Source organism: Phyllopteryx taeniolatus, chromosome 5, assembly GCF_024500385.1.
Source record: "Phyllopteryx taeniolatus isolate TA_2022b chromosome 5, UOR_Ptae_1.2, whole genome shotgun sequence".
In the NCBI taxonomy this organism is placed as follows: Eukaryota; Metazoa; Chordata; class Actinopteri; order Syngnathiformes; family Syngnathidae; genus Phyllopteryx; species Phyllopteryx taeniolatus.
Genome location: NC_084506.1, coordinates 23,339,423 through 23,356,788, shown reverse-complemented (window position 1 = coordinate 23,356,788; position 17,366 = coordinate 23,339,423). Strand labels below are relative to the sequence as shown.

General features: G+C 40.2%; 1 protein-coding gene and 1 non-coding gene across 2 annotated transcripts in view; both read left to right on the top strand.

Moving 5' to 3' along the window:
- Positions 1–2,475: 2,475 nt before the first annotated feature.
- The window catches only part of eif4g2b (eukaryotic translation initiation factor 4, gamma 2b), a 28,676-nt gene continuing 13,785 nt past the window's right edge, over positions 2,476–17,366 (top strand). The window contains exons 1-14 of the mRNA XM_061773935.1: positions 2,476–2,493; positions 3,309–3,418; positions 6,014–6,139; positions 10,316–10,418; positions 10,503–10,634; positions 12,183–12,249; positions 12,340–12,491; positions 12,570–12,680; positions 14,499–14,681; positions 14,759–14,900; positions 15,019–15,185; positions 15,259–15,372; positions 15,686–15,814; positions 16,844–16,948. Coding sequence (XP_061629919.1) covers positions 12,408–12,491; positions 12,570–12,680; positions 14,499–14,681; positions 14,759–14,900; positions 15,019–15,185; positions 15,259–15,372; positions 15,686–15,814; positions 16,844–16,948 — 1,035 coding nt within the window. The 5' untranslated portion in view covers positions 2,476–2,493; positions 3,309–3,418; positions 6,014–6,139; ... (2 more) ...; positions 12,183–12,249; positions 12,340–12,407. The remainder of the gene's footprint in view (positions 2,494–3,308; positions 3,419–6,013; positions 6,140–10,315; positions 10,419–10,502; positions 10,635–12,182; positions 12,250–12,339; positions 12,492–12,569; positions 12,681–14,498; positions 14,682–14,758; positions 14,901–15,018; positions 15,186–15,258; positions 15,373–15,685; positions 15,815–16,843; positions 16,949–17,366) is intronic.
- LOC133478799 (small nucleolar RNA SNORD97) lies at positions 15,429–15,578 on the top strand. The gene has a single exon (XR_009788796.1). It is a non-coding gene; the product is annotated as a small nucleolar RNA SNORD97 (small nucleolar RNA).

The following is a 17,366-nucleotide window of genomic DNA, read 5'->3' as shown; positions in this document are numbered from 1 at the left end:
AGGGTGTACCCCGCCTGCCCGATGATAGCTGGGATAGGCAGCACGCCCGCAACCCTAGTGAGGAGAAGCGGCTCAGAAAATGGATGGATGGATGGATGGATGAGTTGATGTCAAAGTTGGGCATCAATCACTACAGAGGAAAACTATTTAGACTTTATTTCTATATGCATGATTCTTGAAGTCAAAGTTGCACATCAGTCACTACAGTATCCCAAATGTTTGCTCGCAAATCTAAACAAAAAAATCAGCTCGTATCTTGGAAAACTCGTAAGTCGGGTCACTCGTATTTGAAGTCACCACTGTACTTACGTTGATATCCATTAATTTTTATGGCCGTAAAAAAAATAATAATAATAGTCTGCTCCAAAGGGAATGTTGTACTGGCTCTATTATTGCCAGTATGTTTAATTCCAGGAATGTATGAAACAATTAGAATGTGCCACGAATCAATTTGCTCCATTTCCTTCTCGTTCTTTTTCCTCTTCAGATATGGAAGGCACGGCTAATTAAAGCAATAATTACTTTTAGGCTGGTGTGGTTGATTGTTGCTTTAAAACGAGGGTCTTATGGGTACATCCTATAATGAGGCAAAAGGTACAGTTTGTCTTTTTCCGTCAGGTTTCTTAATAGGATGGACTATTCTGCTATCTAGTGGAGACTGAGGTAAATTGGAAGCCAGTCTTCAATTTTCGTTGAAACGTGTGTGTGTGTGTGTGTGCGCGCGCACGTTATGTTGTTGTTGTTGATTTCACTTTTAATCGGGTTGTCTCCAGCCTTAAAATTGAGCTTTTTCAAAATTAAGGTATTTTATTTTACTTTTGATGTAGTATATACAATCCATCCATCCATTTTCAGATCCGCTTCTCCTCACTAGGGTCGCGGGCGTGCTGGAGCCTATCCCAGCAGTCATCGGGCAGGAGGTGGGGAACACCCTGAACTGGTTGCCAGCCAATCGCAGGGCACATAGAAACAAACAACCATTCGCACTCACAGTCATGCCTACGGGCAATTTAGAGTCTCCAATTAATGCATGTTTTTGGGATGTGGGAGGAAACCGGAGTGCTCGGAGAAAACCCACACAGGCACGGGGAGAACATGCAAACTCCACACAGGCGGGGCCGGGGATTGAACCCGGGTCCTCAGAACTGTGAGGCTGACGCTGTAACCAGTCGGCCACCGTGCCTCCTCCCCGCCATCATATCGTGAGGCTGATACATATTGATATTATAATTAGTGAATGATAGCTGTTTAATTTGATCAAAGTTACCTAATTTGTTATATATATACATACTATTGTATGACTGTAAACTTTTTACCAATAGATCTGTTTAATAAAATGTTAATTACTTCTCTTAAATCTCAATTAAATTAAACAATTTACTGGTTAAAAGCTACCACTGTCTATATTGTTTCTATCAATAATTCAAATCATGATTTAAATAATTAAGTACTGCTAAAAAAAAAATTATATGGAAATTATTTATATGTCTGAGTTTGTTTAAATTCGGTGCATTAAAAAGAAACGAAAACAGAATTTTAAACAGGTAAAGTACATCTCAATAAATTAGAATAGTATCAAAAGCTTAATTTAGCTAGGGAATTCAATTCAAAAAGTGCAACTTATACTATAAGATGCACTACACACACTCAGTGTAATATTTCATATTTTTCCAATATATATGTATAATTTTGATGATTATAGCATACGGTAAACGAAAACCCAAATTTCATCATCTCTAGAAACTAGAATACAGTATTACGTTTGAAAAAAAAGACAATGAAAATGATTTTTAAATTTTTTTTTTTGCATGGATTTCCCCTCAAAGTATTTCCCCGTGTGTTTAATTAATCTATACAATGTATGAGTACTGCAATAAATGAACTTTTCTACCATATTGTAATTGATGGAGATGAATCTGTATGTATTTTGCATGCGCCCCAACTGAATGATTTGCATAAGATGTAATGTACTAATGACACCATTCTATTTTAATTCATTATTTTCAAAACTTTCACATGGATCACTTTGTATTTATAAAGAATACCCAAAACACAGTACGGTACTGTAGTTTCCTGCACTGCCGATGAGACGTCACTGCAGATGTTAAATGAGACGTCAATCAGCCAAGAGAGGGCAGTCTGTTGTCTTTAAACGAAGCATTTCATTGGCTGGCGATATTACAGCTAACGCCTCATAATGTGTTTCTAGCTTTTAATTGGTCAGAATCGGCCCAGCAACAACGTAGGTCATAGATACGAAAGGCTTTGATTGGCGACTTGCGTACCTCACGTTCAGTGAAACAGCTAGGCAGCTAACCATGCAAACAAGCCCAAGCGAGCTAAAAGGACAGATTGATGCGTCTGCCTGTGTTTTTTGCTGCTCGCCAACCTGTTTGCTGTCACAGAGTCCACTCGTGCTTGTCTTTACCACCGTTCCTTTTTTTCCTTTGGTAGTCACGAAACTTTTACAAAACTGACGGTGCCTTGGTGAAGGTAAGGAAGGATTTTTTCCCCCCCTCACCGAACGCCGCACCGGTTGATCCAAAATGGCGCCGCGCCTGCTGACAACTAAAAAATTGCCATCTTTTCGCACTAGCTGTTAGCATGCTAGCATCCGAGCCGGCTGCTACTAGCCTAGCCCTGGCTACAACGGCGTCGTCGACTCTGTGATAGTACTCTGATTCGACGTGTTAATAAATGCAATTTATCGCCGGATACAGTCGTCTGCGGTGTCTGAATTCGGTACTTCGGTAAGCGGCGCCTTGCTGTATTGGAACGTCAACGTTTGTTTTAGCAACCAGATTAGCCGTCATGTCGCATTAGACAGTTCATATAATCTAATTGTGGTAACAATAAAAACACAACTAGTTAGCAATTTGCCGATAATTGCATCTTTTTCTTTCTTTTTAGCGAGCGACCTCGACCGGGTTAGCTCGTTCGAATTAGCCGGCTAGCCCAGAGAGACGGGGTTGGGGGAGGGCGTTCATTGTTCCAACAAAGACTGTCTGGAATCACTTTTTTCCCCCCACGTCTTGCCATTCGTCTCCGACCCATCGCAGAGGCATATACGGATGGACATTAAATGTAAAAACGGAAACTGCATCATGCGCGCATCGTCGCATTTTTCCTCTTGCGTGCTTTCATATTGTGCGTATTCGTCAATGACGAGGCCAGTCAGTAAAGGAAGCTACTACGTGTTTTAAATGTGAAATAAAACACAGGTTATTTCCTGTTGGATTATTGGTCATGGTTAGTGTGTGATTGTTCAGCTATTGACTCAGTTGTCGTTCCTCTTATTTCTCCCCCAGGACCGTTTTCCCCCATCCCTTCCTATTATCCTTATTCTTTCCACTATTCTTCATTGTCAAGCCGCCAAAGTGGAGAGTGTGATTGCAGAAGGGGGTGCTTCTCGTTTCAGGTAATCATCTACCTGTGTTGTGCTGTATTTCTATTTTCCTCCTACTCCACCTCTGTGGAACTTCCGGCTGCTAAGAACAAAGCAGGATGTGGGAAAGGCTCAAAATGGCTGTTTGTACAGCCGGAGGGGCAAAGTGAGGAGGCGGGGGACAGAGGGGGGTGGGATGTTCTGTACTGTTGATACAAGCCTTGTGATGATTTGAGTCCTCTGAGTGGTGGATGACTGCACAAGCCCGCTCCATTGTGCATGTCATTGAGTGTGTGTGTGTGTGTGTGTGAGAGTGAGAGAGTGAGATGTAGTTTAGATAAAGAGTACACGCACCACGACCGTAGTTGGACTGTAGTGGGCTCCAAGCGTAAACAACTGTCGGTGCACCTCTATAACTCAAGCACACAGTGACATTAATTTACTTGTTTTATTTGACAATAACACAATGTTCTGTTTAACCTATAAAATACGATCCCATGACACTTTAGGAACACAAGTGAGATCCAAAACAATTCTGCCATAGCAAAGATAAAAATTGTCAGTGTCATTCGTTAAACAATGTTCACTATTGTGGTTGTAGTTTGTAACATTACTTAAAATGTCAACATGGACTAAATATGTAATTTCTTTGTTCAATTTTGATGACCTTATTAAAAAAAAATGTTTTAGGGCAGCACCCAATGTAATATTTTTGGTAATGGTAACGACCAATATCAGGTTTTTATGTTTCTGTAATGGTTAATGCCAAGTCTGTTACAATACACACTTCGAAGCCAAAATTGCTACACTCTTAGGAAATGAACCTGTTGCTTTTTTAATGACAGAACCGTGACACGCCTCTTCCCACTCCCAAAATTGATACCTCCAATCCAGTTTCAGCCATATTAGCTCACAGTGCTACCAAATTTAATGGAATTATTTGTATTGTTATTATTTAAAGTAAATTTAATAAAACATGAGCCTACATTTAAGATTAATTTCTTAATCAAACCTCCTCCAACTGTGTGCCATGCAGCTACTTTTTCTGGTGACGGTCATCTGACAGGGGTGAGCAAAACGTGCTACCGCTAATGCTAGTTCAACACTGATAAGAGCAGAGCGTAGGAGAGAAGTAAACTTGGCAAGTATGACTAATTACCCTGAAATTGTGGACCTTCTAAGATCATTTGTCTGCAGTATGGGAGCATTTCCTAAACTCTATTGAGAACAGAGATGGAAATAGCATTGTTGAAAAGATTATTGGCATTAGGTGCTTCTAAAAACCTATCCAAATCACGGACACCATCATCACGTTAGTGCGCCTTCAAAGACACCATCTTGTAATTAATTTAAGTTGGGTGTTTCCTATACTTAATCTTTACGATGGAGTTTATTTCTATTTTTTAGAGTGTTTTGTTAGAGAAAAAAGTTTATTTGATTTTAGATATATTTTAATTTCTGCTTTAAGTAACGACATGAAGTCTTAACCCAGAGACAGTATTTATATATTTTTATAATTAAGGGTTTTAGTAAATAATCCAGTTTTTGCTATCAAAATTTTGTATTTTTTTTTTTACTCCTCCACACAACCCCCAAAAAATCTAATTGTGTTTCGAACCGTTCAGAAATCAATATACAAATCAAATCTTGACTTATCATTATGGTCCTAGTTCATACACCATAATGCAGATTTATAACCCAAATGATGTTTTTTTAAATGTCAAAATATCATTCTTGTTTTTATCCATGATTTTCAAATGTGCTGTTTTGCAAAAACTTCTGAAAAATAGTCAAGCTCAGTATTTTCTGGATTATGCAGTCAAATTCAAATTTTTTTTACTTGCATTCTTGAAAATTGAGCTTCAGTGCTTGAATGTTAAGCATGGTTAATTATTTTAATTATAGCAAGGTGAATTCCGTGTGAATTGCTGTTAATGTTGTCAGCCGGCTAAAATTGAAAGAGTCCGCATTAAAGCATGATGCTGGATACGTTTGTTTTTAATAACAGGTGCTCTAATACTATTGTTAAGCAGTGTATTATTGAAATATTATTGTATTTGTCTGAAACAGCATCAAAAAATGTGCTAAATTTGACTTGTCGATGCATGCTTTTCATTGGACTGCTACCATTACAGCACCAGCACTTGTATTAAATCTCATTAGATCGTTACACTGTTTTTTTTTTTTTTTTTTTTAAACTAAATCATTTATTAGCAAGCATCAACTGCATGCATTATTTATTTATTCGTGTACAGTTGCTACGTAACACTTCCGCTGCTCATCATCGTAACAAATTAAGGCCTATTGTAAATTTTAATATCGCGTGTCTTTTTGCTTATGCTCCCTGGCGCAGTGCTTCTTCGGGGGGAGGAGGTGGTAGGGGTACACCTCAGCACTATCCCAAGACTGTCGGCAACAGGTGTGTCACTGCGACAACCGTTCTCCTCCCGCAATTTAACAATCGCTGCGTAACCTGTCAGTTGCCAGCTATCTGGCGATGCTTTAATCCGCACCTGGAACTCACGGTCATTTGAAGCCATTAAGTCATCCTACTTAGTAATTTTTGAGTAAAGAAATGATACACTAGCGGTTTGTGGAATACGAATGTTCTCCTTTGGGTTTTCGCAGCGAGTTCCTGGGGAAAACCCCAGGGCAAAGCGTTCAGAGATGGGTTCCTTCACGAAGCACTAGACGAGATGCCAACTCCAGCAATGAAAAAGAGCGGCACGATGCGATCTTCAGGAAAGTGAGAGGGTAAGCAAACGTGTGTTGTGACGTCTTAATCCACATTTACCCACCTATTCATGTGTGCCATTCTTCTTAATGTGATTTACATTTCAGTTGAATAAATATGAATTTATAGAGGGCCTTACTGGGGTAAATATATTTTATATATATATATATATAAGTAAGTGACTTTAATTTGCCCATATACACATTGGGGTCATTAAGTGTAAAACTACAAAAACATTTGTGAGCTGGCTATGTCAGAAAATTTATTGAAGCAAGCCATTCAGATAAGTAGCCACAACATACCACTACCCTTTGTTGTTAAAGTAACGTGTAGCTGTACTCATTTGCACCAGACAAGACAGCGCCCTCATAACCGGCCGATGTTGAGTCTGTTCTTTAAAAATCATCTTCACCTTAAAGAGGAACTAAACCCTAGATGTCAAGACTGCGTGATATTTTAAATGTGCATATATTCTTTATCTGATGCTCTTTACTTAAATGTACAAAGTACTTATTAAAAAAAATAATAATAATTTAACGCTGCATCTGCTCGCCAACTGGGGTCGCCCGTTTTATGTCATAATTTAAATTTGATGTGTACAAAGTCGTGAGAATGTGACATGTATTAGTCCTTCCTTCTGGCCCACTTTATTTACTGACAGAGCCAGACAGAGTGGTTAAATATTCAGCAACTGCCACAAGGATTGTTCATAACAATGCGTTATGGTAACGTGCCGCCAATGCATTGTAAGGGCCAACTTCAAAATAAAAGCAGAAAAAATAATACATGGGCGTCAATGTCTTGTTAGGCTTTTATTTTGCAGTTGGCCCTCGCTGCGTGTCGGTGGCGATTGACCGTAATGCTTAGTATGATCGTTGTGGTGGCCGGCTTGACTTTGACTTTTTGACGGGATGCTGGCCTGACCGCAGTTAATATTCCCATCATATACTGTTGCCATCAACATCAATACAACACCATCCCCAAATCATGTTCACTCGCTAATTTAATATGCAAAAATATCGCTACTTTATTACGCTGTTGTTGATTACAATATGGTGTCACCTCGCCAGCGTTTGTGGCTAGTGTCTAGCAGCTAGCTAGCAAGTGCCTGGTAGGCTCGCGACAGCTGGTGGACTGCTTTTCAAAGGCAGTTTAATAGGCAGAAATCAATCTGCACGCTTACCTCTGATGCTAACACCCTGAAACAGTTGCAGTTCCTACTGATCCATTTTTAGCAAACCAGGCTTACTCCAATGTAAGGCAATGAGCTACATTAATTGAGATGTCACTTCCTCCCTTTCGCCGGCGCCAGCTCAGTGGCCTGGGGAATGGCCAAGGCACCTAGTTGTTAGCCACTAGCCATTGACACCAGAAGGAATGGACGAATACACATGCATGTAAATTAGTCGCGTTTTGAACTCAAAATTGTCCATTTACCTGAATCGTATAGATCCGATTAGTTTTTCCTGGGGGGTGGGGGGTCGCAATCATCAAAGCCTGTTTCGTACTACTTGAACACTGGCAGCTAGATCCATTACACACGTCCACCATCCACACACAGATGTAATTGTGAATAATACTTAACGACAGACTAATGTGCGAGTACATTGGCCTGAGGTTCCACCTGTGCGCTCAGGATCTGCTTTGGAGTTGACACAGGAGTTCCAAAGACCAGAAAAAACACTTCCGCCGCTTCTGCTGTTAAGAAGTAACCGTACTTTTACTCCGTTACCATGATCCAAATGTCGCTCGCTACTATTATCTGCTATTTATCATTTATTGCTTATTTAGCAACTATTTTGTGCGCAAGACTACGACTTCGACTTCCGTATTGGGCGCTGTTTGCGTCAATCCAATTTAAGCGCTAGTGACATTTAAGTCTAGTTCACCAATCAAACGACACAAGGTCGTCACATGACCTCACACGTCATCTTCTATTGGGCTTCCCGAGCATATGTATGAAGTAATAAGTATTTTTTGGAGGTCTACTTTTTGACTTTTACTTGAATCACATTATTGTCAAGTAACAGTGCTCTTACTTGAATACAATGTTTGGCTACTCTACCCATGTCTGGAGCAGACATCCTCTATTGCTACTCTTACGTTTAAGCAAAAAAATTTCTCATCAGATCAGCCAGTGTCGTATTTGTTACACTGGTCTTTTGTATGTTCTCGTTGAGGTGCTGCTGGTAGTGGACCTGGTTGTGGTCTCAGCGGAACCGCGAAGCACACACATCGGCGACAAGAGTTGATCCGCTAGAACATCTTGTATTAATTAGGAAATGCGGCTACAATTATCTAATTAGTTTACGGATGTTAATGTTAAATGTATTAAGCGACGGAGCGATGTTAGGGATTATGTCACAACACAGAATGAACAAGCTTCTACCTCAGAAATGGACAATAAAAACAGAAAAATATTGCACTTAATATTTTCCTGGAGGATGCATTTGGGATTAGCCTTTGAAGTTGGTAATAGTGAAAATTGAAGTGAAACAGACAATGATTGTAGTCAATTCTTTTCCAGAATGAGAGTGCTTAAGGAGGAGGATGCTATTCATGACACAGTTTGAAGCAGGCATCAGGTGCAGGTGGAGATGGGTCTACCTCAAGTTGGAGGCCAAAACAAAAAAGCAAAGAAATTAGGCAAATTTAATTTTAATCTTAAATTTCAACATCTACTTGAGTGGTGTAAAAAAAAAAATAAAATAAATTCTGCATGAAGAATTTTATGTTTTTTGCATTATTGTACTCTTCAGTCTTCCAGATGGCTTAATTAATGTTAAAATAAAAACAATTCTCTGCGGGGGACCGGGGGATCCCCACAGAACCACCCCGACCTCCATGTCACCTTTTTCATGCCTTTGGTGTTTGCATGTCTGAATACATGTCACATTCTCGACACACGTAATGACGTAAAAATGGCGGCCCCCATAAAACATTTTTTTTTGGAATAAATACTTAGTAGATTTAAGTAATCAGCATCAGATAAAAAAGAAATGCACATTTGCAATATAACCGGATCTTTTGACATCTAGGTTTTTTTTCCCCTTTGAATGCAAATGCTACTGGATTAAGTCTAATCTACTGATTTTTGCATATTGAGTGGATGAAAATATGATCCTAAATATCAGGTATTTGTGAGATAATGGAGTGGACTGTGTGACCCGCAGGCCATACTTTGCCCATCCATGCTATATTGAATGATGAAAATATTAACTTTGTTTTTTGGTTTAAAATTGTCCCACAGCTGCCTCGTGTTTACTTTCTGTTCCTATTTCCGAGGCAGCTCCCTGAAAAGATATTGAATTCTCAAAATATTAGTTTGAGATGAGTTTTGAGTTTTCATGTGTGCGATCTACGGATGTCTTAACATGGGGTTTCCCATCAAATTCTATATGATAATTCTTGAGGGTAAAAATAAAACAAGAACAATGTGCCAAAACTAGTGCATTCCAATGTATTACTGTAATGTCTCGTGTATAAAGCGCATCCCCCCCCCCAAAAAAAAAATGTCAGAGGTTAATAGTGTGCATTATACATTGGTATAGGGGGAAATGGAAAAAAAACTCCCATTTTATAAATGCTCACAAGTTTACATACCCAGGTAGAATTTGTGAAATGTTTTATTTTATTTTTTTAAATACGACTGATGACTGAACAACAACCATCATTAATTCCTTTTTGGTTATGTTTTGTTTGATAATGATTTTCTGAAAGGCTTGACAGTTTAATTTGAATCCCATTAAAATAAAATTTAATAGGTTTCGCCTGGCCCTTCATGTTTTCTTTAAAGAATTGTACACATCTTACAAATTCTGCCTGGGTAATCAAACATATGAGCACAACTGTGTGTTTTCTCATTTACTAAATAAAACTAGGGCTGTGAATTTCAAAATAAGAGCATTTAAATAAAAAGAAAGTATGTGTTCAAATAAAGTGCTTAACTTCAGAATAATTGTTTAAAAAAACTAACAAAATACAGACAATATTACGTTTTAACCATATGGGTAGGAGCAAAATCATGCATTGTAAAAATACATTATACCTAGGTAGAAGGGTTTTCCAGAATTTTGAGGTTAACTTTGGGGGTGCGTATTATACATGGGTGCGCATTATACACAAAATTCAAAAGCAAAGATGATTGTGTTTGATCCTTGGGTGTCACACTGACGTGTTTGTTCTTGTTCCTCCAGCATACTCAACAAACTCACCCCTGATAAGTTTGACAAGCTATGCCTTGAGCTCCTGAACGTGGGCGTAGACTCCAAACTCGTCCTTAAAGGTATCATCTTGCTGGTACGTACATGCATGCACAGCGCTCAATGTGTACACATATGCTTTCACCAGGTGATACTAGATTGCTTGTTCTCTGCCGTGCAGATTGTGGACAAAGCCCTAGAAGAGCCCAAGTATAGCTCGCTCTATGCTCAGCTATGTCTGCGATTGGCAGAGGACGCACCAAACTTTGATGGCCCTTCAACCGAGATCCAAACCTGCCAAAAGCAGAGCACAGTGCGTGTGATTCCTGCACAGTTAACACACACAACATAGTGTACTAACAGCACTCGTTGTCCTTGTTTGCTCAAGTAAACATCGTAGCCTAGTGTGTCATCCATAACGATGAATAACCATTAGTGGGATCCTCGGCTGGTTGAACGCACGCAGATCTAGCCGCCATCTTGAGCAGAGTGTCCGGCCATCCAAGTCATTTCTTGCATTAATTTGTATTGAGGTAATTTTGTTTGGCTCCAATAAGTTAAGAATAAGTAGTTGAATTCTATACCAATTATGAGAGTGATCGTTTTTTTTACCAATGTCAGACATGCATGTATGATTACAAGACACATGGATAATTTTATAATCTGGGCTTTTGTAGCATATCACTTTGTTTACAGTCAAGCACCTATGTGGTACGAAGACGCCATAGTATTGGGTGGCTTATGGTTCCACACGGCTTACAGGTGTTGGCTATTAGTTCTATTGTCCATGAGTTAATGAGCACTGAGGATGTGTTTCTGCAGGGCTGGCATATGGAAGAGACAATATGGTATTGACAACCACCATTTTATGTTGTTGCCATTGGTCATGTCCACATTTATTTGTGCAGCACATTTCTAAACTAACATCACGAATATATATAGAGAGTGGCAGCATTCGACAAAGGATGGGTACAAAGGTGCTGTTTCATGGATTTTAGTGTCATTTGAAACTGGAAATTAAATCAATCAAACTTGTTTCTTTTTTTAAATATGCTATACTGTGGTATATTGTACTTTCATGTTTACATTAATACTACTTTATTATAAGATTTTTAAGGTATTGGATATTATGTAATATACACAGAATATTTATATATAATAAATCCAACTTTAATATTGGTTACTTGTGGGTGTGGTTATTATGTACCGTGTTTTTTTACACACTTATCCCCATCTGGAGTTAAGTAAACATCGGCGACTATTTGCCTCATCTCACCAGACTTAAACCTATTATACGTAAATTCTGTTGCCACTTAGGTGGCACCTTGTTGGGCAGCTAAAGGCTCCTCAGAAAGACATTTTCATTTATTTTTAAAAATCTTTATTGAACATATTTAATTCTCAAAAACCAAAAGACAAGACCCCCTCGGAAAGATGTGTTGAGTTTGTTCGAAGCAATTTTATTTTTTTAGTTTACGCAGTAAGTGTATGATTGTTTTATGCTATAAAATAATGTTAGTTTTTTTTTTTTTTTTTACAAAAAGTAGCTCCACAGATTGCTCAGTAAAATGCCTAATTTCCAGTATGTAATTTCTGCATTTCGTTTTTGCTGCACCACCAAGTGGGCCAATGCAGGCATATCTGCAGTAGACATAAAATACGAAAGAGGAAAATACAGCAAAATGATAGCGGAGCTGTTGTGTCATCTCCTCTAGTAGTGGCTTGGGTGAAATGTTTTTTAATAAAAATGTTTTTTTATTTTTTACAAAATATAGTTACACACTTTAAATGTGCAAAATTTACCCTTTTTGTTTAAAAAAAAAACAGTTATCCTTTCACACCGACTGTCCTGCTCTTTCAGACCTTCAGAAGACTGCTGATTTCCAAGCTTCAAGATGAATTTGAAAACCGCGCCAGAAATGTTGAGAGTGAGTGTACTGACACAGGGGCCTCCAACATTATCATGATGTTGTTTCTGCTTAATTTGTCTGACTAACCGCCTCCTCATGTCCTCACAGTCTATGACAAACATGACAACCCTCTCACTTCTGAGGAGGAGGAACAGAGAGCCATTGCCAAGATCAAGATGCTTGGCAACATTAAATTCATCGGGGAACTTGGCAAACTCGACCTCATCCACGAATCTATCCTTCATAAGTGCATCAAGACGGTACACGTCCATGACTCTTTTTGGAAATAATGTTCTTCCAAAAGACTTGTGTGACCCTCCCTCCTTTCTCTCTCAAAGCTTCTGGAAAAGAAGAAAAGAGTCCAACTTAAGGATATGGGTGAGGATCTGGAGTGTCTCTGTCAGATAATGAGAACTGTCGGGCCGAGACTCGACCATGACAAAGCAAAGGTAATACCACTCAGACAAACCTTAAGGTCTCTTTATACTCCCGCGCTTGCGCGGCCGACAGCGCCTGCATTGCATCACGTGAACGACGCATAGGGCCGCGCAGCACTTGACGCACACAAGGCACAAATTGTCGCCGCGCGCAGAATGCCGCAGAGATCATCTCTTGTGATTGGTCCGTTTTAGTCACATGTGATGACATACTCTGCTTTCCCCTTGGTTCCACATACCACCTACGCTGCCGCCTTCTGGATCGATTTTGCAGTATAATTAAATGCATCATCTGGTCATCTAGGTACATTTGTTTTAGCAGACACTGTTCCACGGTCATAATTGTTTTTGCTTTGTTCCTTGTTCCGGAAAGGAAAGTAAAAACGGCTACAGGAAATGGCCATAAAATGCAGAGGAAACTCCACCCTGTGGTGTCCTAGCCAATACCAGCCGTAGCGGCACCCACGACTTGGAGGAGAACTGCAGGACATTTTCAAAACAGCGCGCATCGGTTGCGCTCGAGTATAAAGGCAAACTGCACGGATAGCCGCGGTGACGTCAGCGCGGTCGCCGCCCACACAAGTCTTCAGCATTTAATAGAAATCCATTCAGGAGGCCCCGTTTTCAACCAATATACATCTTCTAAAGGAGACAAAGTATTAAGCATTTATTTAATTCTTAAGAGTTTGTGGATGACTCAGTGAAAGGCCTGTGGCATTCTGGGGTCAAAATATACAAAGTTTAAAGAATTTCAGCACAACTAACCATGTCTTTTTGAGGTCGTTGTGTTTTTTTTGTCTCATGCAAAGGCCAAGTACAACTAGTTACCATGACAGCCAGTGGTGGCTCTTGCAATGAAGCGAGCCGACTCAGCCTGGCCAATTTAGCAACTGTCACTATATTTAAGGAGAGACTATTATTTTTAGAAAAGCAACTAGCAACAAATCTAGTCACTTGTCGTGTTTTTGGAGAGACTGAGATTCCCTCAAGATCACCCTCTGAATGGCGCATGCATGACTCCACCAGTGGCTAATTTTTCATACAGGTGCATCTCGAGAAAGTAGAATATCACAGGAAAACTTACATTTATTTCACCAGTTCAATTCAAAAAGTGAGTGTCTTATTATACAGATTCACTATGCATTGGGTGAAATATAACCTGAGTTTCCAAGATATGAGCTGTTGCTTTTTTTTTTCTTTTTCTTTTTTTTTTTTGTCTTGAGTCGTGAGCAAAATTTTTAGTTACGAATGCTAGAAGCTTGTAGCAAATTTCACAATAAGCTGTAGTTTGGAAGTGAATGATTCTTCAAAAAAGAGGCCAAGTGCTTGTCAAGATGTCTATTGCCACTCCCTTACACTTTGTGTATTTAATTGAACGCCAAAACTTTGCCGTAACTTTGCATAGGAAATCATTGCTTGGCCCGGCCCTCAACCTTTAGAAGAAATGGCAAACTGTAGACTACTTTCTAAAGCCATTCAAATATCACAAGACTGTTCTAACCTAACCCCAACACACTGTTTCAACTACAGCCCACAGGGAAGCGACACAGGTGCATGAAAGACTGTAGATTTAGAAAGTTTTTATTCCAAAAGCACTGACTCTTTTCAACACTGAAAATGTATGATTATACAGATGAAGCACTTTTATCGTTGCGTAGCACTTAATTTATTCCTTTAAATCATATTTGTGTGAGTGTGTTTTTAGGTTATTGAGGATGGATAAAGCACCTAAGTGGAGCTTAGTGGAAAATTTTGGTTTTTCCTGTGATGTTTCAGTGTGATGTTGAGTTAAATCTTTTGGGTAACATTTGCCCCATCCCATCGCCACAGTCTTTAATGGATCAGTACTTTGGCCGTATGCGATCCTTAATGAACAACAAGGATCTGCCAGCAAGGATTCGCTTCCTGCTGCAAGACACAGTGGAGCTGCGAGAGAACAACTGGGTCCCCCGCAAGGCTTTCCTCGACAACGGACCAAAGACGATCAACCAGATCCGACAGGACGCAGTGAAGGTCAGCGGACGCACCACATCCACGAGCAAAACGCTTGTATGTTGTTGTGTTTATTTTACTTACATTTTTGTCTGTAGGATTTGGGTGTTTTCATCCCAGCACCCATGTCGCAGGGCATGAGGATGGACTTCTTCCTGGAAAGCCCCTTCATGCCCAACAGAATGAAACTGGACAGGGAGACGCTCGGCGGATTGGCGGACATGTTTGGACAAATGCCAGGTATGAATGGTCAGGTAAATTTGTGTGTGTGTGTGTGTATGTATATGTGTATATATATATATATATATATATATATATAAATTAAAAAAAAACATTTTTGCATGCGGTCCTCCACCAGGCAGTGGGATTGGAACAGGTCCGGGAGTCATTCAGGACAGGTACTCGCCCACCATGGGACGCCATCGCACCAACCCGCTCTTCAACGGCCACGGCGGCCATGTCGCTCCTCAGCCGCAGTCACAGTTCGACATCGGGCCCAAGTCCTCCTTCGTGAAGTCCAACCAGGTTAGCGAGTGCATTCCCGCTCCTGGCACGTTGTCCCGTACCAAATCTCTCACTGCCTGCTCTGTCTGTACAGGTTCAGAACCAGCATTTCCTCAGCCAGAGCCAGAGCCATGCGGCCCAGCAGCAGGTCCAGTCCAAGGACATTCCCCCTCGGTTCAGCAAGAAAGGACAGCTTAATGCGGACGAGGTAACTGTTGTCACTCTTCTTTCTGCCGCACCCGCCAGTGTGCGCTCTTCCTTCTAGTGCTCGCTGATTATAGAAAGACGCGTTATTCTGAGGAAGCAAACTGCCACCAGTCCTCTCCACCTCCATCTTTCTCTCCTTCCTCCTCTGCTCCTCTTCCTCACGCTGGTTGGTGGTCCTCTGACTGTGATTATGAGATCTGAGGGCGTGACCACATTTGGTGCTCAGCTGGTGTTTTTGTTTAAGTATGAGACTAATGCCGTGTGTGTGTGTGTGTGTGTTTGCAAACACATGCGTGTCAACGTTCCTCCTGCAGATCAGCCTGCGACCGGCTCAGTCATTCCTCCTCAACAAGAGCCAGGTTCCTAAACTCACGCCGCAGATCCCCTCCATGATGCCCCCCAGTGCCCAGCCCCCTCGCACACAAACGCCACCTCTGGGACAGGTAAGCAGGTCTTGTACATGAACAAAAAAAAAAGATGCAGGTGTCACTTAATTCAGCAAAAGCAAATCATGTGTGTCGACTTCCATGATTTTTGCTAAAATTTGTATAAAAATTTCACATTGTCATGTGTAATAATTAGTAATTTGGGGATTTTCTTACTAACCCCCTTTTTACAGTAACATAAACAAAAGTTGAACTTCTGATTTCAAAACTAGTTATCCATCCATTTGTTGTTTATACGGAATACTATGATAAGGCAATTAAACATTTCAGTCATAACGGTCCTCTGAGGGAAATCGTAACTGCATGTGGCGTGTGACAAAAATGACTTTGACACTCCTGTTTTAAAGTATACTGGGTGTCCCCAAAAATGTGCAGTGGCCTTGCCCTACTAGATTATTCTTCCCTTTACCAAGATTGTCACTCAAATTACTCATGTATCAAATAAATTTTCCTTTTTGAAATTAATTGAAATTCCAGTAATCCATCCGTTCCAGCCCGCCGATAACTGCACATTTATTTAAAAAAAAACAAAAAACTTTTTAATATAGAAAATAGCACTTTATTATGAAATGTAAATAGAAATAGTCTTCTCCCCCGTGTCTAATCTACTCTTTCCTGTGTGCTGATTCGCTTTAACATGCGATGGATAATTTCAGAACCAGATTGTCCTAGAGGTTTCTTTGGGGATCACAAGAGCATTTCCACCAATTTTTCTTCTCTTATGGGACTGGTGGATGTCTGAGGTCTTCTGGAACAGTTCTGTCTGCCTCCAACTTATCTCTAATGCAAGAAATGGTGTCTCACATTCGTGGATCCCTGTGAAACGCTCTTCTTAACGATCTGCACATCTTTTTTGTACTTGGAGTGGCACTTCATGACAAATTTTCTTTCAAGTTATTTGGACGTTTGCCATTATTTAGGGTTACTTGCGCCTGAAACCAGTAATGGACAGTCGGTAAGGTTGTGGTGTTTTTTTTGGGGGGGGGGCAGCACCCTGTATATTAATTACACAACCTTTCACCTCAGCCCCCTCAGCTCGGCTTGAAGACCAACCCACCGCCCATCCAAGAGAAGCCTCCCAAGATCAACAAGAAACCACCTCCTGCCAGGGAGGAGCTGCTGAAGTTGACGGTAGGTCAACAATATTATCATGACTCGAAACGGGCACCTTCAAACTAAAACGGCCACCTACACTGTTCACAGGATAGATTCTTTATTGATCTACATGCATGCCGAATTGAGCCCACTGGTAGCAGGTGCTGATATTTTCTTACTCTCCCGGAGACCCTACTTTATAGGGCTATAGGAGTTGAAACCAGATGTTTACAGTCACACACTAGATTAAAAAAAGACTTTCTTCTCCCTCACTGAGATGAAATGAGACTAAACTTGCCCTGTTTAGGTCAATTAGGATTTCAAATTTTTTTTTTTTTGTATTTGGTAAATGGTAGAATAATGTGAGGATTTTTTGGGGGGAACAATTTTTCATGACTTTCTTCAAAGTCTCAAGTTTATATACATTTCAATAGGACTTGACACTATTGCTTCT